The sequence below is a fragment of the Staurois parvus genome, unplaced genomic scaffold (assembly GCF_062004578.1).
Source record: "Staurois parvus isolate SC_StPar_1 unplaced genomic scaffold, SC_StPar_1.0 ptg000608l, whole genome shotgun sequence".
NCBI lineage: Eukaryota > Metazoa > Chordata > Amphibia > Anura > Ranidae > Staurois > Staurois parvus.
Window position 1 is genome coordinate 571,464 of NW_028318404.1, and position 25,433 is coordinate 596,896.

Consider the following 25,433-nt stretch of genomic DNA (forward strand, 5'->3'; position numbering starts at 1 on the left):
CAATTAAGAAGGGTTCGGTGAATGCGCATATGAAACTGGTGGGGTTCAGTACCTCCAACAAGGTTAAGAACCACTGCTCTAAGCAAATAGTTTGGGGTGTCTACTTTCCAAAAAGGGGTCGTTTTGGGGGGTGGGGGCATTCTAGCAGCAGAAGTTTATGCCACACATCACTCACTCTTCTAACCACCTGAAGACCAAGCCTCTTCTGACACTTTGTTCACATGAAAAAAAATCTGTATTTTTTTGCTAGGAAATTAATTTAAACCCCCAAACATTATATATTTTCTTTAAAGCAGACACCCTAGTGAATGAAATGGTGGCTACTACAATTTTTTATGGCACATAGTACTCGCGCAGCGTTTTTTTTTTTTTTTTTCTATCAAAAGCAAATTTAATAAAAAAAAATACACTTTTTTTACTTTTAATGCACAAAAACACAATATATTGGCCAATTATTATTAATTAAGATATAAAAGATAATGGTATGCCGAGTAAATAGATACCAAAAGTGACATGCTTTAAAACTGCGCATGCCCCGTGCAATGGCGACAAACCGCAAACATTTTTAATATCCATAGGCAACACTTTGAAAGCTTTTAAAAGCTACCATTTTAGATTTACAGAGAAGGTCTAGTGTTAGAATTACTGCCCTTGATCTGACATTCACATCAATACCTCACATGCATGGTGCAATCGCTGTTTACATACCGGCACAGGGTCAAGGCTTGTGCACACAGGTGTGCGCGCATGGGACGGGCGATTTTTTTTTTTTTTTTTTTTTTTTTTTTTTCCTCCCCTTTAAATCGCTTTTAATGCTATAACAGGGAATGCAAATATCCCCTATAACTTCAATTGGCATTGTCATATATTCTTTTTTGAGAAATCTGGGGTCTATCAGACTCTGGACATCTCTGCCCTTGCATTATCTAATCAAACCAAAATCGGTGTGATCAGATGCTTTCCCAATTTACAAATGGCGCTGTTTATACCCTGCGAAACTGAAGCGATGAAATGCTTGTACCTTCCAAATTCTTAGACTATAGAGATGATTGGCACCACTCAGATCTCCAATCAGCTCTATGGTCAGCTGGCAGAAACATCGGCTGTATTCTCAGATTCCCCCGATGACACGAGACTGCCCGAGAAGGCCATGGAAAGCAGCGGGGGAGGGGGGGCATCATCACCTGCTGCTTGTAAAAGCAATCCTGCAGCTAATTAGCCACTAGGATTGCTTTTACATGAAAGCCGATCGCCGGCTGAAAAAACCGATACCAGGATGATGCCTGCAGCTGTAGGTATCATCCTGGTATAACCATTCAAAGTCCAGTGATGTACCAGTACGTCGCTGGTCCTTGTTGGGTATATATACTATGTTATAAGTGGTACCCCATATGGAAAAAGGATGACACCAAGTCCCAAACGATCATGCCACTGCTCCCCATGTAGTCTGGGCATTTCGGGGGGCTCCACGTGACTATCTTTTCCTTCGTAAATCCAAAACTTATAAGTATAGCCTGTTGCCCTCTCACAGGTCTTCTACATCTTCACCCCATATCTGGCACACTTGCAGGGGAGAAATTGTTTGAATGCAAGGCGGCCAGAAAAATTAATGAGGGACTCATCAACGCAGATGTTTTGCTGGGGAGTATAGACATCTGCTAATTTTTTGTTAAGGTGATTTGCGAGGGGCTGAATTTTGTGAAGCCGGTGAAATTCAGGGTCGCCCTGAGGATGACTGAGTGTACACAGTGTTCCAAATTATTATGCAAATTATATTTTTCTCATTTACCTAAATAATTGATGTAAATACCAGTCAGCATAATTCTCATGTTATGAACTATTAAGAGTACAATTCAAATTTTATTGAACAAACCTCCTAATGATAACAGTATTTTTTTTAAACATAAAAAACTTCCAATGCACTGTTCCAAATTATTACACACAGTAAGTTTCAAAACACTTTATAGGTTGTAAAGAACTCAAAATTGTCATTTGTTGTGTTTCCAGCATATTTACTGAAATCAAAAGCTATTTCAATCAAACTTTTTACAACATTTTAACTTTTTAAACATTTTAACAGGTCACGTTACATTGTAACATAGGACCCCTTATTTGATAGCAGCTTCACAAGTCTTGCATCCATTGAACTTGTGAGTTTTTGGACAGTTTCTGCTTGAATTTGTTTGCAAGATGTCAGAATAGCCTCCCGGAGCTGCTGTTTGGATGTAAACTGCCTCCCACCCTCATAGATCTTTTGTTTGAGGATGCTCCAAAGGTTCTCAATAGGATTGAGGTCAGGGGAGGATGGAGGCCACACCATGACTTTCTCTCCTTTTATCCCCATAGCAGCCATTGATGCAGAGGTATTCTTTGCAGCATGAGATGGTGCATTGTCATGCATGAAGATGATTTAATTACGGAAAGCATAGTTCTTCCTTCTGTACCAGGGAAGAAAGTGGTCAGTCATAAACTCCACATACTTTGCAGAGGACATCTTTACACCTTCGGGGACCCTAAAGGGGCCGACCAGCTCTGTTCCCATGATTCCGGCACAAAACATAACTCCACCACCGCCTTGCTGATGTCGCAGCCTTGTTGGAACAGGGTGGCCATCCACCAACCATCCACTACTCCATCCATCTGGACCATCCAGGGTTGCCCGGCACTCATCAGTGAACAGGACTGTTTGAAAATTAGTCTTCATGTATTTTTCTGCCCAATGCAGCCGTTTCTGCTTGTGAGCATTGGTTAGTGGTGGCCGAATAGAAGGTTTATGCACAGTTGCAAGACTCTGGAGGACTCTACACCTTGATGTCCGTGGGACTCCAGAGGCACCAGCAGCTTCAAATATCTGTTTGCTGCTATGTAATGGTATTTTAGCAGCTGCTCTCTTGATCCGATGCATGGATCTGGCAGAAATCGTCCTCAATGTGCCTTTATCTGCATGAACCCGTCTGTGCTCTGAATCAGCCACAAATCTCTTAATAGTGCGATGATCACGCTTAAGTTTGGTGAAATATCTAATGTTTTCATACCTCGTCCAAGGCATTGAACTATTTCACTCTTTTCGGCAGCAGAGAGATCCTTTTTCTTCCCCATATTGCTTGAAAATGGCGCTCTGCTTAATAATGTGGAACACCCTCCTTTTAGTAGTTTTTCCTTAAATTGGGCTCACCTAATTATCACAGGTATCCGATCAAAGATCAAAAGAGCCCTGAGACACAATGCTATCCATGAGTTAAACTGAAAAACAAAATATTTAATCTTTTGTGACACTTAAATAGAATTTGCATAATAATTTGGAACAGGGTATATTGTCGTTGAAATGCATAAAACACATTATACTCTCATATCTATGCCTGGCCATGGCAGCAGAGAACACGGGATATGATGAATCGGGTCTGTGGACCAATAGAACCGCAATTCATTTCTTTTAGTAATGCCCATGTTGAGGGTTAGGCCCCAAAAAAATGTAAATTCGAAAACCCTAATGAGTTTTCATGCGAATGGTCTGGCAAGGTTTGAATTTGGGTTGGCGATAAACTGTTGTGCATATATGGCTTTGATCCACAATTAACGCATACAGATATTCGTGAAAAACTGCTCCAAAAATCAAGGAGGTATGTGAAAGACCAAGATGTACTTGACCGCTGGTACTCGCCAGTTCACCAAAAGGTAGAGCGGCACTAGTACTGGCACTCTGCTGCATATGAGAGTCATCAAAATTTAGCGGCAAGTGCTAACAGAGATCAGGCCTGATTCTGCAAACACTGCGGTTTTGTGTGCAATGTATCAAGTGACAGTGACCTACTGACACTGCACTTGCTGGGGGAGAAGGGGGGGTAAGCGTAGGGACTAAACGCAGGTGCCGGGGCTGATCCCGCTAATGCTGCGTTTTTGGGGACGCTATACTAATGTGAACGCTGGTATAGTGCTGATCTTCTCAAAGATATTGACCCGTTCAGACACTATACTAGCAATGGAGGTTTATTGTACATGAGCGTGCTCCTGGCAATCAACGGGTTAAATGTGATGACTGGTGTACTGACGGGCAATCTGACGCTATCTGGGAGGGGCGTGAAAACCACGGGAGCGCGAATCACGTGTAATATATATAATGTGATTTTGCGCACCCATGCCACCCTGTAGTAGTATTTCTGCTATAGGGCGGTTACAGAAGTGGTTTGTGATACGTCGCTGCATTACATTAACTGACAATTGCACGGTCATGCAACACTGCACTCAAATTGAATTTAAATCCTTTTTTTCCCACAAATTGAGCTTTCTTTCGGTGGTATTTGATCGCCGGTGTGTGGGTTGTTTTTTTTTTTTTTTTTTTTTTTTTTTTGCGCTATAAAAAAAAAAGCTGGCAATTTTGAGAAAAAAAAACAATATTTTGGACTTTTTGCTATAAAACAAGTCCAGTAAAAAAATGTAAATATCAAATTTAGTCATAAATTTCTGCCAAAATGTATTCTGCGACATGTCTTTGCTAAAAAAAAATCCCAATACGTGTAAATTATTTGGTTTACGTGAAAGTTATAGCGTCTACAAATGGCGGGAAAGATACTGGGATTTTTTTTTCTATTATACTAATAGCAGCGATCAGCGACTTATGGCGGTAATCCGCAATTTATGACAGTGATCAGCGACTTATTGCGGGACTGCAGCGGACATTTTGACTCTGGGGGGGAACTGACTCGGGGTCACTGACATCCCCAGTGACACCAATACAGTGATCAGTGCAAAAGAGACACACTACTAATGGCACTGGGGAGGAAGGGGTTAACATTTTTTAGGTAATGAAAGGGTTAACTGTGAGGGGAGTGTTTTTACTAGGGGGCGGAAGTGTGTACTTCACAGGAACAGGCTGATCTCAAGAGATAAACTCTTCTCTCAGGTTCAGCGTGCTCTGAACTGACAGAGAGCAGACTTGCAGTGTAAACACTGCAGCCGTGCTCTGGGTAATGACCGGCCGGGATCAGGTGATGGACACCCACTGCCGCGATCGGTGGGACGGGTAGGGCGGGCACGCGCCCGCTACCTGTTTTGCAGAGCAATGTTAAAAACCTGCGCTCTGTGCAGAGGTGCCGCCCTGCCGCAGTAAAAACACTGTGGCTGGGCGGCAACCAGTTAACAGGTCTTTAATTACTTGGTAAAGATTTTGACCCCGTTTTTAAATATTGGCACCACATTGGCCTTACGCCAATCCAGTGGTACTATGCCAGTCATTAAAGAGTCCCTACAAATTAGAAACCATAGCTTTGAAATGACAGAGCTTACTTCTTTAACCTCCCTAACGGTATTCCCGAGTGTAGCTCGGGGTAAAATGTCAGTACCAAAAGCGGTAACCCTGAGCTACACTCGGGCTTACCATGCGGCGCTGCATAGGGAGTCCCTGCAGCACTTATCTTGCCCTTCGCTCCCGCGATGTGTCCCCTGCAGCGTCCCCGGCCATCTCCTCCTGCTGATTCCGACATCCGGCTCCTGTGTTCCGGTCCCTGTGACGTCGGGACGTACGGGCGCCGCCGGTGGCGGGAAATTTGAAAATTTAAAAAAAGTAATTTTTTTCAAAACGATTTTACATAGTAAAACATTGCTGTTTCAACCCATTTCACATACATTTTGTCCCGAGTGCTTTGTCCTGTCCCCTGCCTGCATTTTGACTGTTCTTTCTGCCTGGGAACTGAGAAAAGTCCATGGCGTCCAAAAAGTGTCCCTTTAGGTCAAAAGCGGTTTTAGATCAGCTAGAGAATAGCGATAGTAAATCAGAACCACTTGCAGAATTGAGTGATGATTCCTGGAGAAATTCGTCATCAGACACTGACTTTGCTCAGTGATGTGCGAACTTGGCGCTCTATTTCAAATTTCAGTGTTTTTGGTTTGATTATATTATTGAATTGTATTATTATTATTATATTATTTTTTATGATTATTTATTAAATTATAATTTATGATTTTGTGTTTCAAATTTTATCATACCCGGGATGTTTAATAGACTCTTGTTCGGACAGATTTCAGTGAGTTATTTCTAAATATTACAGCCTAAAATAAAAAAAACTATATATTTCCATGCAAAATAATGGTACCGCTTTCAGCACCAAAAATCTGAAATAATCAGACCGCTAGGGAGGTTAAGGACCCGTGGGTGTATGTCATCTGGTACAGGTGCTTTATTCTATCTAAATATTTCTGGATCATATAGATTGTGAGCCAATGTGGATCATCTGGAGCTGTGTCAATACCATGCCCATTATGGACAAGCGCTCCCCCATGCTCCTTTGTATACACAGAGCTGAAGAAGGTATTTAATAAATTTTGCCTTCTCTTTGTCCCCAGTCACCCACTCTAGATTATTTTGTAAAGGGCCTACATGCTTGGACCAAACCTTTTTTACTATTCATATATTTGTAGAATTTTTTGGGGTTGGTCCTGCTATCTTTTGCAATCTGTTTATTAATTTTCAATTTTTGCGGCCTTTATTTCCTGTTTGCGTATTATATTCTTTGTAATGTTTAAACGATGATAGCGTTCCTTCATTTTTATATTTAATAAAAGCTGTTTTTGGGAGTCGGTCCAGTCTCTGCGGGGATCCCAACAATAATGTCAAGATCCACCCAGATGCCTCAGATGCAAGCTGCTGAGAGCCTGAACCAGTCGCTCCAGCCCATAGTCAGGTGATCCAGTGAGACCTGGAGGAACAGAGCACAGATCGGTGACTGACAGTCACTGTGCTGTGCTTAGAGCAGACCCAAGAATTGAGTGATCATTTTCTCAGTGTAGAGGGGGCAGCTGCAGCAGCAGGTCCATGTTGCAGCAATCTAGGTGAGTATAATCATATTGTTTTTGGGTTTTATTAAACCAACAGTTCTCTTTTTTTTTTTTTTTTTTTTTTTTTTTTTAAATATTTTACAGGTAGTAAAAGGTGCAGAAAATACTTTTTCAGTATAATTGGCCTATACATACCCTTTTGAAGCAAAACTCCAGTCAAACATAAAAAAGACACATGTCAATGCAGCTCTGTGTTCACAAATACTTCATTAAGAGGAACTTCACTTTTACAAAACTAAAAGTCAGCAGAGAAATGTAGTTTCAGCTGACTTTTTTTATAACCCACATACTTACAAGCTCATGAAGTCTAGCGCTGTCTTCCTCATACCCAATTCTTCAGAAGGTTTCTGTCCTATGCCACTGTCTTGCATTTGGGTGCCACCTGTCGCTTTCTGATCACTCAGGTGGCCTTTGCTGCTGCGCATGATGCTCAAGTTGGTGGACTGTAGGGAGACAGGTCCTGTAGCCCCCTGGGATGTGTAATGTGTATCCCAAGAGGCTGTGGGTGCTGAGGGCTGTGCCTTGCTCACCTAGACAAGGAGAGAGGAAATGGGAGCAAATACCATAAGAAAAAGTGTTTGCTCCACTAATTTAAAAATTGTCATGTGAATATTTACCAGGAAGGGTAGGGGGAGCAAATAAGACAAAATTAACCAAGTGTGAAGGTCTGCTTTAAATACATTTAAGCAGTGTCTGAATTTGCTATCAGCTTCTTGCATTCCATTGTACAGCAGAGCTCAGATTGGTAGAGGGTGAAACTGCACAAGGAGCCAATCAGTTGCTGTAGTGTAATAAGGAGCATGTTGATAGGAGAGAGCAGAGTCACAGAGAAATGAGCTCATCCACATGCTGTTTCTCCTTTCACTGTCCAGTCACAGGCTGGGGGAGAAACCTGTATGTGTTGATTGCCACTCAGCACAAACCTGATCTTTCTCTACTGCAGAGTTGTGTGAATCTCAGCATTGAATGGCAAGTAAAACAACTCCCTGTGTATTTTATCTGTGTATTTTGTAGTTGGATTGGAGTTGAGCTTTAACAGTTGGGTTTCAAGAGACTGTAAAGTTTTCAGTTGGTGATTTTGTGTATTGTTTCTACAGTTTTACTTTTAAAACAAGTGTTCAACACGGAGGCCATATATACAGCAGCCATCTCTCAGCCATGGAGTCCTCTGACAGTGTACTGCTACTCTGGGCTGGGCTCCCTTGTACTATTTGTCACTTGGGTGCTACAAGTTGGGATATACTGCAGTATTGACATTCCATGATGGGGGTAAGACACATTTTTCTGCTCTGCTGTATGGGACTGGTGATGGGTGACCCCTATGGCTGTATGAAAGTGAACCCCTGCAAGTGCCTAATGAAGGATGGCTCCGGCGTCATTAACTTGTCGGCCCTGGGGGATATGGAGGGCTTCCTGATAAGGGACAGGAAAGTGGAACGTGAAGTGGATGGGACCAGAGTGGATCAGACTGTCACCTTCAGTCCCTGCCTTCCTTTCAGTGAACCCATGGCTCTTGTCAACTGCTCCCGGGTGGCTGTGTGCGTTGTCACCAGGTAACCTAAGGTTTGTGTAATCATTGGGCAGTGTGGGGGGTTAATGATCAATTGGGTATGCACAAGCTTAAGACAGCTATTGTGATTCCTTGCATAAAGATTTCAACATGCTGGAATATCTCAGACGTGAGCCATCATTCCTTTTTCCCTCTATCAAACAAGAACAAGCTTTTTTGTTTTCTCTTTCTTTCTTATAAGTGCGCCATAGGCGAATTTCTGTTGGGCATAGAAATGTCATTGCAGGTATGGTCACTCTGTGATGGGCAGACCTGGCGGGACTTTTAAATGGGTAGATACATTTCAATTTGATTGTACAATCTTTACGGTGGCTATACATGGCACATTAAAACAAGATGATCAATTATGGCGAGAAACAAAAACGGGTTGATCGATGACATTATTCAAACCCTTGTGAATCACTTACGATTGTTCTGCATGTAAGGGCGTGTGAACATGCCATTGAACGACAACATATGATCAATATTTTTTTTTTTTCCCACCACAATGAATCAACTCGGGTAAATCAAAACCATCACTATTTGTTGCTCTTCACCCAGCCATGCCAATTTTGTCTCGCTCAGATCAATGACTGATTTAATTATGTCAGATTGGACATTGATCTTTCAGTTTTATCACGCTGTGTATGGCCACTAATAGATTTACCAACAAATATTGTATATCCTGTCATTAAGGCCTTTTCACTATTCAGTTGTTTGTAAATTTAATGTAGGCAGATTGTATAGCACATGACCAGCTTAAAGCTGACCATACACATTAACATTCTGATTGGCCAGTCTGTACATTCTTCTACATCAGCGGTTCTCAACCTGGGGGTCGCGACCCCTTTGGGGGTCGAACGACCATTTCCCAGGGGTCGCCTAAGACCATCGGAAAACATATTTCCGATGGTCTTAGGAACCGAGACACCGCTGCTCTGTCTCGCGATCTGTGGGCGGGATGATATGCTGCCCCTGTAACCTGGCCACACCTCCGGGATCACTCAACAGCTCCGCCTCCTCGCCGCTGATTGGCCATCGGAACTGTAGCTCAGGAGAGGCACACAGGCGGCCAATCACCGGCGAGGAGGTGGAGCTTGGAGAGGAGGAGCCGAGCGGCAGAGCGCGCAGATCGAAGAAGATCGAGGGAGCTGCAGGACCGAGTGAAGAGGAGAGAGGCCAGAGAAGGAAGACAGCTGACAGGTAAGTGCAAATTTTGCTTCTGCAGGCTGTAGATGGGAGAGGGAGAGAGCGAGCCCAGGTTGGAGCAGGGGTCAGCAAGGTAAGTATCATTGGTGTCAGTGGGAGGAATAGTGCCCCATCATTTGTGTCACTAATACCAACGGCGGGGCACTATTCCTCCCCCCACTGACACCAACGGCGGGGCACTATTCCTCCCCCCACTGACACCAACGGCGGGGCACTATTCCTCCCCCCACTGACACCAACGGCGGGGCACTATTCCTCCCCCCACTGACACCAACGGCGGGGCACTATTCCTCCCCCCACTGACACCAACGGCGGGGCACTATTCCTCCCCCCACTGACACCAACGGCGGGGCACTATTCCTCCCCCCACTGACACCAACGGCGGGGCACTATTCCTCCCCCCACTGACACCAACGGCGGGGCACTATTCCTCCCCCCACTGACACCAACGGCGGGGCACTATTCCTCCCCCCACTGACACCAACGGCGGGGCACTATTCCTCCCCCCACTGACACCAACGGCGGGGCACTATTCCTCCCACTGCAAAATTACAGTTCTGAAGTAGCAACGAAAATAATTTTATGGTTGGGGGTCACCACAACATGAGGAACTGTATTAAGGGGTCGCGGCGTTAGAAAGGTTGAGAACCACTGTTCTACATGGTGGCTATACATGCTTTTACATTTTTTTAATCCATTCAATATGTGTTCCGATCAAAACAATAGAATCTGCAAACAAAGGAATAGCTACTGTACAGTGTATCTTCCCTTTCAATTGACTTGGACTCCATTTGAATCCGATTACATCAAACTGACTCGATAGGCCAGGGCAGAATATTATTAATCGTTTTGCATCAGGATGCTTTGCTCATGAATATGATCTTATTTCTAACAGATTATGAGATTACATGGTGAGAAAACAGAAGCCATCGATAGTTTATATAAATATAAAGTGCAGCGCTATCCCTAAATAAACTAAATACATATAAATATAAAGTGCAAACTGACTATTCAAAGTACTCTAAATAATACCACAAGGTACTAAACTTATGTGCAAAATTGTGCATTTACAAAAATTGTGCAACCCGTGTATTCCAAAAAATGAGAATAAAGTGCAATTAGTGACCATCAAAATCACTGCAACCATCTGTTATACATGATAATAAGTCCAAAGAAAAATTAAAGTGTCCAAATGCAACAAAAAAAGACTTTCAATCTTCATGCATGTGTCACACGTGTCCACACTGTGTGAATCCAAACTTTAGCCGTGATGGCCCCTCTCCTCCTTGCCACGACCCCACAGGGTCAGCTCGCTTTAAAACAGGACACCACTTTGATAGCTCACCAGGACCTCCCCCGCCTCTTATACTCTATCAGCAGTCTCCTCCTCGATTCATATACAAACAAAAAAGACTCGCATAGTGTAATCCTGTTTATTTGGTAAAATAGATATAGAATAAAATTGCCCACTCGCAACCCTGAGGAAGTCACGTGTTACCGTGACGCAAAGCGAGGAGGATTCTGGGAGCGCGGTGACGTCATTTCCGGCGTGGCGGCCATATTTGACATCCCTGTATCTAAATACCCATGCAGGAGATTCATAGCATGGGGTATTGAAGGCTTGTGAGGAGATGAACTCAAATGTGAGTGGGCAATTTTATTTTATATCTATTTTACAAAATAAACAGGATTACACTATGTGAGTCTTTTTTGTTTGTATATGAATCGAGGAGGAGACTGCTGATAGAGTATAAGAGGCGGGGGAGGTCCTGGTGAGCTATCAAAGTGGTGTCCTGTTTTAAAGCGAGCTGACCCTGTGGGGTCGTGGCAAGGAGGTGAGGGGCCATCACGGCTAAAGTTTGGATTCACACAGTGTGGACACGTGTGACACATGCATGAAGATTGAAAGTCTTTTTTTGTTGCATTTGGACACTTTAATTTTTCTTTGGACTTATTATCATGTATAACAGATGGTTGCAGTGATTTTGATTGTCACTAATTGCACTTTATTCTCATTTTTTGGAATACACGGGTTGCACAATTTTTGTAAATGCACAATTTTGCACATAAGTTTAGTACCTTGTGGTATTATTTAGAGCACTTTGAATAGTCAGTTTGCACTTTATATTTATATGTATTCACTCTTGTTGGTAAGGAGCTTTGTGTCAGCAGCTTGGTGAATAGGGCCCCATTCCTAGCGCAGGAAGTTCTTGCATTTAGATACATCGATAGTTTATGATCACAAATTATGTATCTTAACTATCGATCGAAAATCCACTTCCCCATGTGTGGCATATCTATTATTATTATTATTATTATTATTACTACATCTCGTTTATATAGCGCCAAAGGGTTTGCTCAGCGCTGTACAATAGAGGGGGGGACAATACATGAAACATTACAGCACCTACAAGCAGCACACGAGGGGTTATAGGGCCCTACTCTTTCGAGCTTACAATCTAGGAGGGAGGGGGTAGTGGTACAGGAGGAAGTGGCTGCGGGGGATGGAGTGGTAGGAGGAATGAAGGAGAGCAGCAGTTAGGTGAGGGTGGGGTAGGCTTCCCTGAAGAGGTGGGTTTTCAGGGAGCGCCTGAAGGTGAGGAGGGAAGGTGACAGTCTGATGGATTGGGGTAGTGAGTTCCAGAGGATGGGGGAGGACCTGGAGAAGTCTTGCAGACGTGCGTGTGAGGAGGAGACCAGGGAGCAAGATAGAAGGAGGTCCTGTGAAGAGCGAAGGGTACGGGTAGGGTGGTACTTGGGAATCAGGTTGGTGAGGTAGTTAGGGGCAGTGTTGTGAAGGGCTTTGTAGGTCAGAGTGAGTAGTTTGAATTTGATGCGTTGGGCGATAGGGAGCCAGTGGAGGGATAGGCAGAGGGGGGTGGCAGAGGTGGAGCGGGTGGTGAGGTGGATGAGTCTGGCCGCTGAGTTCAGGATGGTCTGAAGCGGGGAGAGCCTGCACTGGGGTAGGCCGGTGAGGAGGGAGTTGCAGTAGTCAAGGCGTGAGATAATCGGGGAGTGTACGAGTAGTTTAGTGGTGTCTGGGGTAAGGAAGGTGCGTATTTTGGCGATGTTCCGGAGGTGGAGCCTGCATGTGTTTGTAAGTGATTTGACATGAGGTTGGAAGGAGAGGTTAGAGTCCAGAATGACTCCAAGGACTTTGGCTTGCGGGGCGTGATTGATGGTGGTGATGTTAGTAGTGATGGATAGGATGGGGGGGGGGCGCGGGCAGGAGGGAAGACGAGAAGCTCGGTTTTGGAGAGGTTGAGCTTGAGGAAATGGAGCGACATCCAGTCAGAGATGTCGTTTAGGAGGTGAGTGATGCGGGCGGAGAATGTGGGGGTGAGGCAGGGGGTGGAGAGGTAAATTTGAGTGTCATCAGCGTAGAGGTGGTAGTTGAAGCTGTGGGAGTGTATGAGTTTGCCAAGGGAGGAGGTGTAGATGGAGAAGAGAAGGGGTCCAAGGACAGAGCCCTGGGGGACCCCAACAGAGAGGGGGAGGGAAGGGGAGGTGGCACCATTGTAGGAAACGCTGGAGGAGCGTCGGGATAGGTAAGAGGAGAACCAGGAGAGAGCGGTGTCTCTGATGCCAAGGGAGAGTAGTTTATTAAGGAGGAGGGGGTGGTCAACTGTGTCGAAGGCCGCGGAGAGGTCCAGGAGGAGGAGGACAGAGTAGTTGGCTTTGGCGGTTAGTAGGTCGTTGGTGATTTTGAGGAGGGCGGTTTCGGTGGAGTGTAGGGGACGGAAGCCGGACTGTAGTGGATCAAGGAGGTTGTTGTCAGTTAGGTGGGCGCTTAGGCGGTCGTAGACTAAGCACTCCAGGAGTTTGGAGGTCAATTCCAGGAGGTCAATTCAATGGGTTGTTGACCATAGATGGATTATTTTGTTCAAATGAGATAAACAGAAAAGAAATCTATCAATTGTCGAAGCATGAATGGCCACGACTACATAGTTTGCCAAAACTGTGTCGTGGGGGAAAGCCTAAGCAGTGCTTTATTAATGTATTTTATTATTGGACAAAGTTTTTCTGTTTTAGGACATATAAAATAAGCAGATTAAAGGTGCAGGCCATACATAATTAATATTAGTAACTGCAGAAAGAAATATCAGAAACAAAAGTGTACAATACGGTGCAGTGTTAAGTTGGCCATAGATGGGTTTTTTTTTCCGTTCAGCCAGCAGTTGAATGGACAAAAAAACCAAGAGATTTCTCCTTACCCCTCGTTTGGATGTGGGAATCTGTTGATTACCCCGAGAACTTTGTTTTCTGACAGTGGGACTCTCTACTGATCTACAAAAGTTTTTCAGCTCGTCCATATGTAGCACCCTTCTATATAGGTGCTAGGGAAGGTAAATTTTGTTACTGGCTCACTGTAATCAGCTGAGTTGCATGTGATTATTTTGGTCTGTTCTGTTTCACTGGCTGTTACCTGCTCCCCTCTGTCGGTCTGGAGGGTTCTGGAAGATAGTGGGCTGGGAGAGTAAAATCAGCAGCTGAATTTTTATTTAGTCTTCGCCAATCATTGGGGTATGGTGCCCAGATGGTGGCTGTGAGGGAGTATAAATAGACTGGGACCTGGCATAGAGGGGTTCTTGTCCCGGAATAGGAGACCCTAGCCTGGGGTGTTGGTGCCCTTCTGGGCCAGCCAGCTGTGATTCTACTGCTCATCAAGGTCCCAGATATCCTAGCTGGGGGACCTATTCTGCTAAAAATGTCACTGGAACTGACTGAGAGACTTCTTTTTGGGGATTTGGTCTGAAGAATTCACAAGAGAGGTGTCTGGAACATATTGGAAGAAGGCATCCAATTATCCAAGAACATTAGTGAGTATAGACTGGTGTGAGAGATCCCAGTGACCATGTGCTGCTATTCCTCTTTTATTAGAGTCAACTTTGCTTAAAGGGGACACTGTTCATGGTTTCCCAGTGTAGCTCATCCCATTATTTGCTGCTGCAAGGGCTGTCCTCAGATTTTTAGGAGGAATTTGTGTCCACTAGTTACTTTGTAACATTACTCGAGTATCCCACAGTTACCCTGCACCCATCCAAGTTTAAGTTCTGCAATAAAGCTTCAAAAAAGCATACTCCTACACTGATCATTGAGCTAAAAGAGTGGCTTTGACTGCGTGTCTGCTTGCTGGTGTATCTACAGGAAAAGAACATCGGGCCTTTTAGAGGGTGAGCACTACACATACTTGACGCCTTTCAAGTCAAGGCCTGTTAAGCCTTAAAGGTTTTCAATGATTCCAGGGTAGATGCAAGCCGTAGTATCATGGGTCCAGAGAGAGATCGGCATCTTCCTGTAGCTTCCCCGTAATCAATGTAAAGTCCTCTTCTGGGAGGGTGTGGTTATGAGAAATGGCCCTCCCTAAACAGGATATCTGTAGATAAATAGGAGAACCAGAACCTTTTGCCAAGTGGAAGAGTGGGACTAATCATAAAGTTGTCAGGGCCTCTATGAACAGAGGGGACTTTCCCTCTGGGAAATTAACCAGAAATGTAATGGAGAGCAGACAAACTACTGCAACCAGCATACAACATTAACCATAAGTACATAGATGAACACCAGTATAGAAATAATACAGGCTTTATAGAATAAAATATTATTAATAGTACGTGTCCAATGTTCAAAAGGATATTATCAGCAAAGGGCCCAACAAGAGTCCTGGCGGAATTGTGGACATATTCCCAGGTATTTATGTTTATAGAGATACCTCCAGATGAATGTTGCAGTGGTCTCTGAAAATGGAGAAACACACTCAAGACGCTATGGGCAGCTGCAGTTAAATTTATTAGAACACAGAAATACTTACATAATGATCTATTCTGATCTGTTATTAGTAACATGGACAGGACATGTGGCTGAATTCTTCTCTCTCTCCACTTCCCCCTTCCAGGATCTTTTCTCAACAATCCCAGAGTCAGGAAGTGACATACATAATTATACAGTAAAGTGTGATACTAGCAGCTAACAGTTGAGAGCAGCAGATCTCTACAAATGCTTCTATTACAGTTGCAAGAAAAAGTATGTGAACCCCTTGGGATTACGTGGAGTTTTGCATGAATTGGGCATAAAATGTGCTCTGAACGTCATCTAAGTCACAACAATAGAAGAACACAGTCTGCTGAACATAATACTACACAAACATTAGATGTTGCCATGGTTTAATTGCACATAACATGTAAACATTCACAGTGCAGGGAGGAAAAAGTATGTGAGTCCCTAGCTTAATGACTTCTCCCAGAGCTAATTGGAGCCAGGAGTGAGCCAACCTTGACTCCAATCAGTGTGATGATATTGGATGTGTTGCTGACAGCTGTCCTGCCCTTAAAAAACACACACCTGTTTTGGGTTTACTGGTTTCAAGAAGCACTCTCTGATGTGAACCATGCCTCGCAGAAAAGAGCTCTCAGAAGACCTATGATCAAGAATTGTTGACTTGCATGAAGCTGGAAAGGGTTACAAAAGTATCTCCAAAAGCCTTGATGTTCATGTGTCCACGGTAAGACAGACTGTCTACAAATGGAGAAAGTTTAGCACTGTTGCTACTCTCCCTAGGCATGGTCGTCCTGTAAAAATGACTGCAAGAGCACAGCGCAGAATGCTGCATGAGGTAAAGAAGAATACCAGAGTGTCAGCTAAAGACCTACAGAAATCTCTGGCACATGCTAACATTTTTGTTGACACATCTACAATAAGGAGAACATTAAACAAGAATGGAGTACATGGGAGGACACCACGGAGGAAGCCATTGCTGTCGAAAAAGAATATTGCAGCACGTTTGAAGTTTGCAAAAGAGCACCTGGATGTTCCGCAGCACTACTGGCAAAATATACTGTGGACAGATGAAACCAAGATTGAGTTGTTTGGGAAGAACACACAACACTATGTGAGGAGAAAAAAAGGCCCAGCACACCAACATCAAAACCTCATCCCCACTGTAAAACATGGCGGAGGGAGCATCATGGTTTGGGGCTGCTTTGCTGCCTCAGGGCCTGGACGGATTGTTGTCATTGATGGGAAAATGAATTCCAGAGTTTATCAAGACATTTTGCAGGAAAACGTACGACCATCTGTCTGCCAACTGAAGCTCCGCAGAGGATGGGTGATGCAACAGGACAATGACCCAAAGCATACAAGTAATTCTTCAAAACAATGGCTGCAACAGCACAGAATACGCCTTCTGGAGTGGCCCAGTCAGAGTCCTGACCTCAACCCGATTGAAATGCTGTGGCATGACCTTAAGAGAGCGATTCACACCAGACATCCCAAGAATATTTCTACACTGAAACAATTTTGTGAAGAGGAGTGGTCCAAAATTACTCCAGATCGTTGTGCAGGTCTGATCTGCAACTACAGGAAACGTTTGGTTGAGGTCATTCCTGCCAAAGGAGGGTCAATCAGTTATTAAATCAAAGGTTCACATACTTTTTCCTCCCTGCACTGTGAATGTTTACATGTTATGTGCAATTAAACCATGGCAACATCTAATGTTTGTGTAGTATTATGTTCAGCAGACTGTGTTCTTCTATCGTTGTGACTTAGATGACGTTCAGAGCACATTTTATGCCCAATTCATGCAAAACTCCACGTAATCCCAAGGGGTTCACATACTTTTTCTTGCAACTGTATGTAACTAGTCAGGTAAGCCCTTGCTGGATTACATAGAGGTTGGTGGATGTAAACGAGTTTGTACAATCAGATCTTAACATCATGATTAGTTTTTACTCTGATGCAACATTTCCTTTATTGCAGTCTGCTTTAGTTGTGTGTGTGTGGGGGGGGGTTGTTTTGTTTTTTTAATCAAATGAGGACTGCTGTTTTTTCTGTGCTGCTGATAGAATCAATAACCTTTTTAATGAAAACTGGAGGAAACTGTGCTGATCACAACAAACAATTGTAATGTCCTATATGTACATACCTAGATCCAACATGTTACGCATCCCTTTACAGAGTACATCACATAATGCCCATCAGGCTCTCTAATGCTCCTATTATAGTCACACATACTGTATACTGTACTTGGAATGTTCAAATGACAGTTGCTTTATAACACTTAATATTGGCCATACACTGGCAAATGTGTAGCAGTGTATTGGCTTTCAGGCATCTTTCAAACCATAATTATATCTAGCAGCTAAATGATGATATAGAGCAGTGTTTGTTTTTTCTTTTTTTCGTCAAGGTACCCTTTAAAATTGTGTATGATCTCAAGGCACCCCATTCTAAAATGTAAAAAACCGAAACTAATTGTTTTATATTATTATACAGTATTTATAAAGCGCCAACAGTTCGCTCAGAACATGCGACAGTACAATAACAATACAATGTGATACACGAGGGGTTTGAGGGCCCTGCTCCTTGGAGCTTACAATCTAGGAGGGAGGGGATAGTGGTACAGGAGGAAATGGCTGTGGGGGATGGAGTGGTAGGAAGAGTGGAGGAGGTCGGGAATTAGCAGGGGGTGGGGTAGGCTTCCCTGAAGAGGTGGGTTTTCAGGGTGCGCCTAAAGCAGAGGAGAGTAGGTGATAGTCTGATGGATTGCGGTAGGGAGTTCCAGAGTATGGGTGACGCCCTGGAGAAGTCCTGGAAACGGGCATGGGAGGAGGAGACTAGGGAACTAGAGAGAAGGAGGTCTTGTGAGGAGCGGAGAGTGCGTGTAGGGTGGTACTTGGGTATTAGGTCGGTGATGTGCAGCAACATCTACAGCCATAGGATGCCCAACGTTCGAGGTGACTTATTCTTCCAAAGCAAATACACTTTTGCACACTGGTACCGACTAGTACTCAAATATTTCTCTTCTCCCTCACTCAGCTAATGTGACCCCAGTTCTGATGGAGAGAGGTAGGAAAGGGGCAAACAGGGATTTTGTGCAAGTGCCCAATGTCCTCCTTATCTACTGATGTTGTCATCAGTGACTGGAAGGTTGTAATGGTTTACAATGGAAATCTTTTAACTGGCATGCTTCCATCTACTGGATTGCATGCAATTTTTAGGCCTTTCCAAGGCACCCCTGAAGTATCCTGAAAACAACCTAGGTTGAAAGGCTGATATAGAGAATGATCAGGACAAGCTAATGGCACTCATACCCGTTGGTGATCCCCTCAGTTGGTCATTTGAAAATCCTTAGGCCTCATACACACTGCTGCTCCTAAACTCCCGTTCTGCTTTTGTCATTTTTTGCAAAAGGCTCTGGAACCAACTAAGTAAAAGCCTATGTGTCCATGCCACACATAGGCTTTTACCAAGGTTTAGTAGCAGCAGAGTTTAGAGACAGTAAAATGCTCCTCTCTTGAATGCAGAAGAAAAGCATTCAGGAAACAAATGTTTTGGCAGAAAAACACCAAATGCAGCAAAAACGCTTACCCTAGGTTCCCATTTGTGCGGGTGGTGCCGATGCAGATCCGCATGAAAATCTGTGCAGCCACACCACCCACACAGAGAAATGCAGGCCTGCGGGCGGGTGCCATTAGTTCTAATGGCACGCTGCCCGCACTGGAAAATGCAACTGTACTGGGAACCGAGGTTCCCGTGCGGGCTGTGTATTCCAAAGAAGTGCAGGTACCTCTTCCCTGCGTGTCATGGAAGTCCATTCCAATGAATGGGCTTTCGTGGCCGTGCAAAACACGGACCACACGGCTGCATATATGGGAACCGGGGATTAATGCTGGGCGCATTTAGTGCTTGGGCATGTGTTTTTTAAATTTAATTGACCGGAATAAATTATTTTATTCTGTCCTATGAAATTAATAAATGCCAGAGCACTTGACACAGATAAATGTGGCTACGGTGCAAACGTGTTTCAAGCGTTTTTTACTGCCAGAATAAAAATGCCGGGGCAGTTGTTTTTTGCATCCAGTGTGCATGTACCCTAACTGTTGAAATTGCTTTGTAGCTGCTAGCTGATTGCTATGAGGAAAACATGACAATTTTTATGTGATTTGTCAGTTTTGGGTGGACACTGGTGCTTTGACACTATAACAAAGGTTGGGTCACTCATGGTGGACTTCTGGATACATGTACCTGCTTAGTGGGTATATCTCTCTAGCTGTCAATATAATGGTTGCCATGAGAACAGTAAAGAGGAAGCTCATTATTAATGTGTTGCTTTTCCTTCATTGTCCACTAACAGGCTGGGGTGGGTGCTAGAACACTGGGTGCTAATACATGTCCTGATTGAGAAGTCAACTGAGCTGAACCCAGAAGGTAAAGAGGAGGAAGTTTCAATAAACTTTGATAGCAATTACAGCCAGGAGAACTATAAAATGAGAGAGGCACAGTGGTAAAGGAAGCCACTGGATGCTTTCTGGAACACTTGCCATAGTGTGCAAGTACACGTCACACTTGGACAGCATAGCAAATTTACCTGTTGGTAACCTGTTAATTGTAACAAGGAAGTCTCACCAGTGGAGTTCTTGAGATGTACAAAAAGTCAGCATGGCATTTAGGTCGCCAGTAACCACACAAAACTGAATTATACTTGAGTGGCAGAGGCCTACAAAGGCAACAAACAGAAAATAAACTTTCTTGTTTTTCCCTCACAGAGAGCCACATAAAAAGGGAAGCGTTCCTCAATATGTAGGATATGGGCAGCACGAGAGCAATGAATTCAGCTACAGCAATGAAAGTAAAATTCTGACCGTTACATACAAAGGTAAGTGAAATATATTATGCCATAGGGATAGACATGTTCCGTCCACTCCGAAAACCTTTACTGGAGTGTTTCACGTTCTAGTTCATCCTAAGACTAAAGAGGAAAGAGAAACTTTCATGGTGTTTGGTCATTTGTGGTCTTGTTTTTTACAGGTTTATAAATTACTATAAGTATCATATTTTTGTATTTATTTGAATAAAATCTCTGGATGACTTATGGGCATGCATCTTTTTAATTCCCAAGGAGGGGAAGGATCCCTCTCAATGTGGGAGCTACTGCCCAATTGCCCTCCTAAATACTGATCTGAAGTTGTTCGCAAAGATTTTGGCAAATGGGTTACTCGCTCACATCCCTCGTCTAATTCACAGGGACTAGGCAGTCTTTGTACCTCAGCATGAACCTCAAAATAATACGATTTTGGTCGTAAATGTGATCCATGCCACAAAAACTTCCCATCATCCCTTTCTCCTGCTGTCTATGGATGCAGAGAAGGTCTTCAATAGGGTCAATTGCCGTTCCTGCGTGCCACCTTGGAGCATATTAGACTGGGGTCTTCCGTGTTGAGCTAGATCTGTTCTTTCTAGTCTTGCCCTCCAGCCGCCATCAAGGTTAATGAGACGAGGTCTGACTTTTTTACAATCGCAAAAGGTACCCGCCAGGGCTGCCCCCTGTTTCCTTTAATCTTCATTCTTTCTCTACACAGTAAGGGTGGACCCTGATATTGCAGGCTACCGGCGTCCGGCATTCATAGGGTGGCTGCCTTTTACAGACTATTTGATTTTCTTCCTGACAGACCTGTTGTCTTCCCTGCCGAAATTGCGCCATTCTCTGCACACATATCGTATACGTTCTTATTTTCAAATTAATCTGTCCTAATCCTCCTCTTTTAGCATCTTGATGGATCGCACCATCCATCCTTCTCTTCCGCTGGGCGACCGATTCCATTCATTCTCTAGTAGTTAATATTACCCCAGACCCTGCTACAATCTACAAGGCCCATGGCCGGATCTAGTTGTAGGTGCTGGGGTGGGCTACACTCCCCCCAGTTTCCAGTTGTGCCCCCTCTGCCTCCACCATCCCGGCACTCATGCCTGGCTGCTGAAGACGTGGGACCCGTGTACTGGATAGAGGCAGGGACACAGCAGCTTCCTTCGCCGTTCTTGTAAGACTACAAACAAATGGGCAGCAAGAAAGTTTTGACTCAATGTATATCTTCTCCCCAGATAAGAATTTTCACTGCGAACAGCTTTGCTTACTGCTGGGCTGATCATGCACGCTGAATGATCACTGCACACTGTCAGCCCGGCAGTAAACAAAGCTGAGCGGAAATGTGCAGTGTTTGTTTACACCTGCTTGTCAGACCTGGCAGCAAAGACTGGAAATACACAATCAGCCTGGCAGTATGCAGAGCTGTGTGCAGTGAAAGTTCTGTTATCCGGTGTGAAGGTTTACTTTTGATTTAATCCTCTGTGCATTTGCTTGGCTATTCTTAGGGTAATGCTGGGTACACACAAGAAGATTTCTATTCATTCAACCCAGCAGACTGAGCGAAAAATAACTTGCTGTACTAACACATCTGATATTTGTGCGGTTGTCTCCCCACTGAGTTATGTTCTGACAGGGGGACCAACCCCCGGCAGGGCACGCTGATCAGCGCTGCCAGCCATTGACTGCCAGAGATGATGATCAATTGAAAGTTTTCCAGCATGCCCGTTCAACAGAAGCCGATCATAAGACCGGCTTCTGTCAGAGAATGAGCTGTACACACAGGCCAAAAGTCACAGTTCCTGCCGAACCTACCATTTTTTGTCAGTTTTCAGTCCATGTGTCATACATTAAGCAATTTTCTTTCCTTCAACCATGAATGGAAAGAAAAAAAAAATTGCTAAATTCCATGATCAACACAGTATGGATGGGGGAATCTCTCCCACTGCGTTAATTGTATTTTGATGGCGGGGAAACCTCCTGCTGTCAGAATAAATGATCACTGCTGGTATCTATAGCCAGCAGAAGTAACCTTGCAAAATAAAGTTGTACAGGCTGGTTGTACTGAAGGCTGAGGAACCTCTGGGATATGTGTGTGTGTGTGTGTGTGTGGGGAGGGGGGGGGTTAATGACCCTGATATTGGTAGTGACTCTGATGGAGAGGGGGGACTCTGAGGGGGAATCTGATGGGGATTCTTGATGTAAGTGGGTAATCTGTTGTGATCAGGTGGGCTTGTCCTGATGCTGAACTAGGTTGTTTCGATGTTATTCCTGACCCCTGTACTTTATGCATAATGCTGTACATCAGTGGTTCTCAACCTTTCTAATGCCGCGACCCCTTAATACAGTTCCTCATGTTGTGGTGACCCCCAACCATAAAATTATTTTCATTGCTACTTCATAACTGTAATTTTGCAGTGGGAGGAGTAGTGCCATGTCATTGGTGTCAGTGGAAGGAGTAGTGCCCCATCACTGATGTCAGTGGGATGAATAGTGCCCCATCGTTGGTATCAGTGGGAGGAATAGTGCCCCATCGTTGGTATCAGTGGGAGGAATAGTGCCCCATCGTTGGTATCAGTGGGAGGAATAGTGCCCCATCGTTGGTGTTAGTGGGAGGAATAGTGCCCCATCACTGATGTCAGTGGGATGAATAGTGCCCCATTGTTGGTATCAGTGGGAGGAATAGTGCCCCATCGTTGGTATCAGTGGGAGGAATAGTGCCCCATCGTTGGTATCAGTGGGAGGAATAGTGCCCCATCGTTGGTGTCAGTGGGAGGAATAGTGCCCCATCGTTGGTGTCAGTGGGAGGAATAGTGCCCCATCGTTGGGGTCAGTGGGAGGAATAGTGCCCCATCGTTGGTGTCAGTGGGAGGAATAGTGCCCCATCGTTGGTGTCAGTGGGAGGAATAGTGCCCCATCGTTGGTGTCAGTGGGAGGAATAGTGCCCCATCGTTGGTGTCAGTGGGAGGAATAGTGCCCCATCGCTGGTGTCAGTGGGAGGAATAGTGCCCCATCGCTGGTGTCAGTGGGAGGAATAGTGCCCCATCGTTGGTGTCAGTGGGAGGAATAGTGCCCCATCGTTGGTGTCAGTGGGAGGAATAGTGCCCCATCGTTGGTGTCAGTGGGAGGAATAGTGCCCCATCGTTGGTGTCAGTGGGAGGAATAGTGCCCCATCGTTGGTGTCAGTGGGAGGAATAGTGCCCCATCGTTGGTGTCAGTGGGAGGAATAGTGCCCCATCGTTGGTATCAGTGGGAGGAATAGTGCCCCATCGTTGGTGTCAGTGGGAGGAATAGTGCCCCATCGTTGGAGTCAGTGGGAGGAATAGTGCCCCATCGTTGGTGTCAGTGGGAGGAATAGTGCCCCATCGTTGGTGTCAGTGGGAGGAGTAGTGCCCCATCGTTGGTGTCAGTGGGGGGAGTAGTGCCCCATCACTGGTGTCAGTGGGGGGAGTAGTGCCCCATCACTGGTGTCAGTGGGGGGAGTAGTGCTCCATCACTGGTGTCAGTGGGGGGAGTAGTGCCCCATCACTGGTGTCAGTGGGAGGAGTAGTGCTCCATCACTGGTGTCAGTGGAAGGAGTAGTGCCACATCATTGGTGTCAGTGGGAGGAATAGTGCCCCATCACTGGTGTCAGTGGGAGGAGTAGTGCCCCATCATTGGTGTCAGTGGGGGGAGTAGTGCCCCATCATTGGTGTCAGTGGGGGGAGTAGTGCCCCATCATTGGTGTCAGTGGGGGGAGTAGTGCCCCATCATTGGTGTCAGTGGGGGGAGTAGTGCCCCATCATTGGTGTCAGTGGGGGGAGTAGTGCCCCATCATTGGTGTCAGTGGGGGGGAGTAGTGCCCCATCACTGGTGTCAGTGGGGGGAGTAGTGCCCCATCACTGGTGTCAGTGGGGGGAGTAGTGCTCCATCACTGGTGTCAGTGGGAGGAATAGTGCCCCATCATTGGTGTTAGTGGGAGGAATAGTGCCCCATCATTGGTGTCAGTGGGGGGAGTAGTGCCCCATCATTGGTGTCAGTGGGAGGAATAGTGCCCCATCACTGGTGTCAGTGGGGGGAGTAGTGCCCCATCACTGGTGTCAGTGGGAGTAGTGCCCCATCACTGGTGTCAGTGGGAGGAATAGTGCCCCATCACTGGTGTCAGTGGGAGGAATAGTGCCCCATCATTGGTGTCAGTGGGAGGAATAGTGCCCCATCATTGGTGTCAGTGGGAGGAATAGTGCCCCATCATTGATGTCAGTGTGGTGGAGGGGAGAATAGTGCCCCATCATTGGGGTCAGGGGGGGGAAAAAAAGTGCCCCATCGTTGGTGTCAGTGGGGGGAGGAATAGTGCCCCATCGTTGGTGTCAGTGGGGGGAGGAATAGTGCCCCATCGTTGGTGTCAGTGGGGGGAAAAAAAGTGCCCCATCGTTGGTGTCAGTGGGGGGAGGAATAGTGCCCCATCGTTGGTGTCAGTGGGGGGAGGAATAGTGCCCCATCGTTGGTGTCAGTGGGGGGAGGAATAGTGCCACATCGTTGGTGTCAGTGGGGGGAGGAATAGTGCCACATCGTTGGTGTCAGTGGGGGGAGGAATAGTGCCCCATCGTTGGTGTCAGTTGGGGGGGAGGAATAGTGCCCCATCGTTGGTGTCAGTGGGGGGAGGAATAGTGCCCCATCGTTGGTGTCAGTGGGAGGAGGAATAGTGCCCCATCGTTGGTGTCAGTGGGGGGAGGAATAGTGCCCCATCGTTGGTGTCAGTGGGGGGAGGAATAGTGCCCCATCGTTGGTGTCAGTGGGGGGAGGAATAGTGCCCCATCGTTGGTATTAGTGACACAAATGATGGGGCACTATTCCTCCCACTGACACCAATGATACTTACTTTGCTGACCCCTGCTCCAGCCTGGGCTCGCTCTCTCACTTACCTGTCAGCTGTCTTCCTTCTCTGGCCGCTCTCCTCTTCACTCGCTCCGGCAGCTCCCTCGGTCTTCTTTGATGTACGCGCGCTGCCGCTTGGCTCCTCCTCTCCAAGCTCCACCTCCTCGCCGGTGATTGGCCGCCTGTGTGCCTCTCCTGAGCTACAGTTCCGGTGGCCAATCAGCGGCGAGGAGGCAGAGCTGCTGAGCGATCCCGGAGGTGTGGCCAGGTGACAGCAGCGTATCATCCCGCCCACACATCGCCGGAGACTGCAGCGATGTCTCGGTTCCTAAGACCATCGGAAATATGTGTTTT

The 25,433-nt window shown here is 45.5% G+C and overlaps 1 protein-coding gene across 1 annotated transcript in view; it reads left to right on the forward strand.

The window, feature by feature from the left end:
- The first annotated feature begins 7,966 nt into the window (after positions 1 to 7,966).
- Positions 7,967 to 25,433, forward strand: part of LOC149449665 (uncharacterized) — a 41,828-nt gene continuing 24,361 nt past the window's right edge. Inside the window, exons 1-2 of the mRNA XM_089692928.1 lie at positions 7,967 to 8,384; positions 20,131 to 20,240. Coding sequence (XP_089549054.1) covers positions 8,092 to 8,384; positions 20,131 to 20,240 — 403 coding nt within the window. The 5' untranslated portion in view covers positions 7,967 to 8,091. The remainder of the gene's footprint in view (positions 8,385 to 20,130; positions 20,241 to 25,433) is intronic.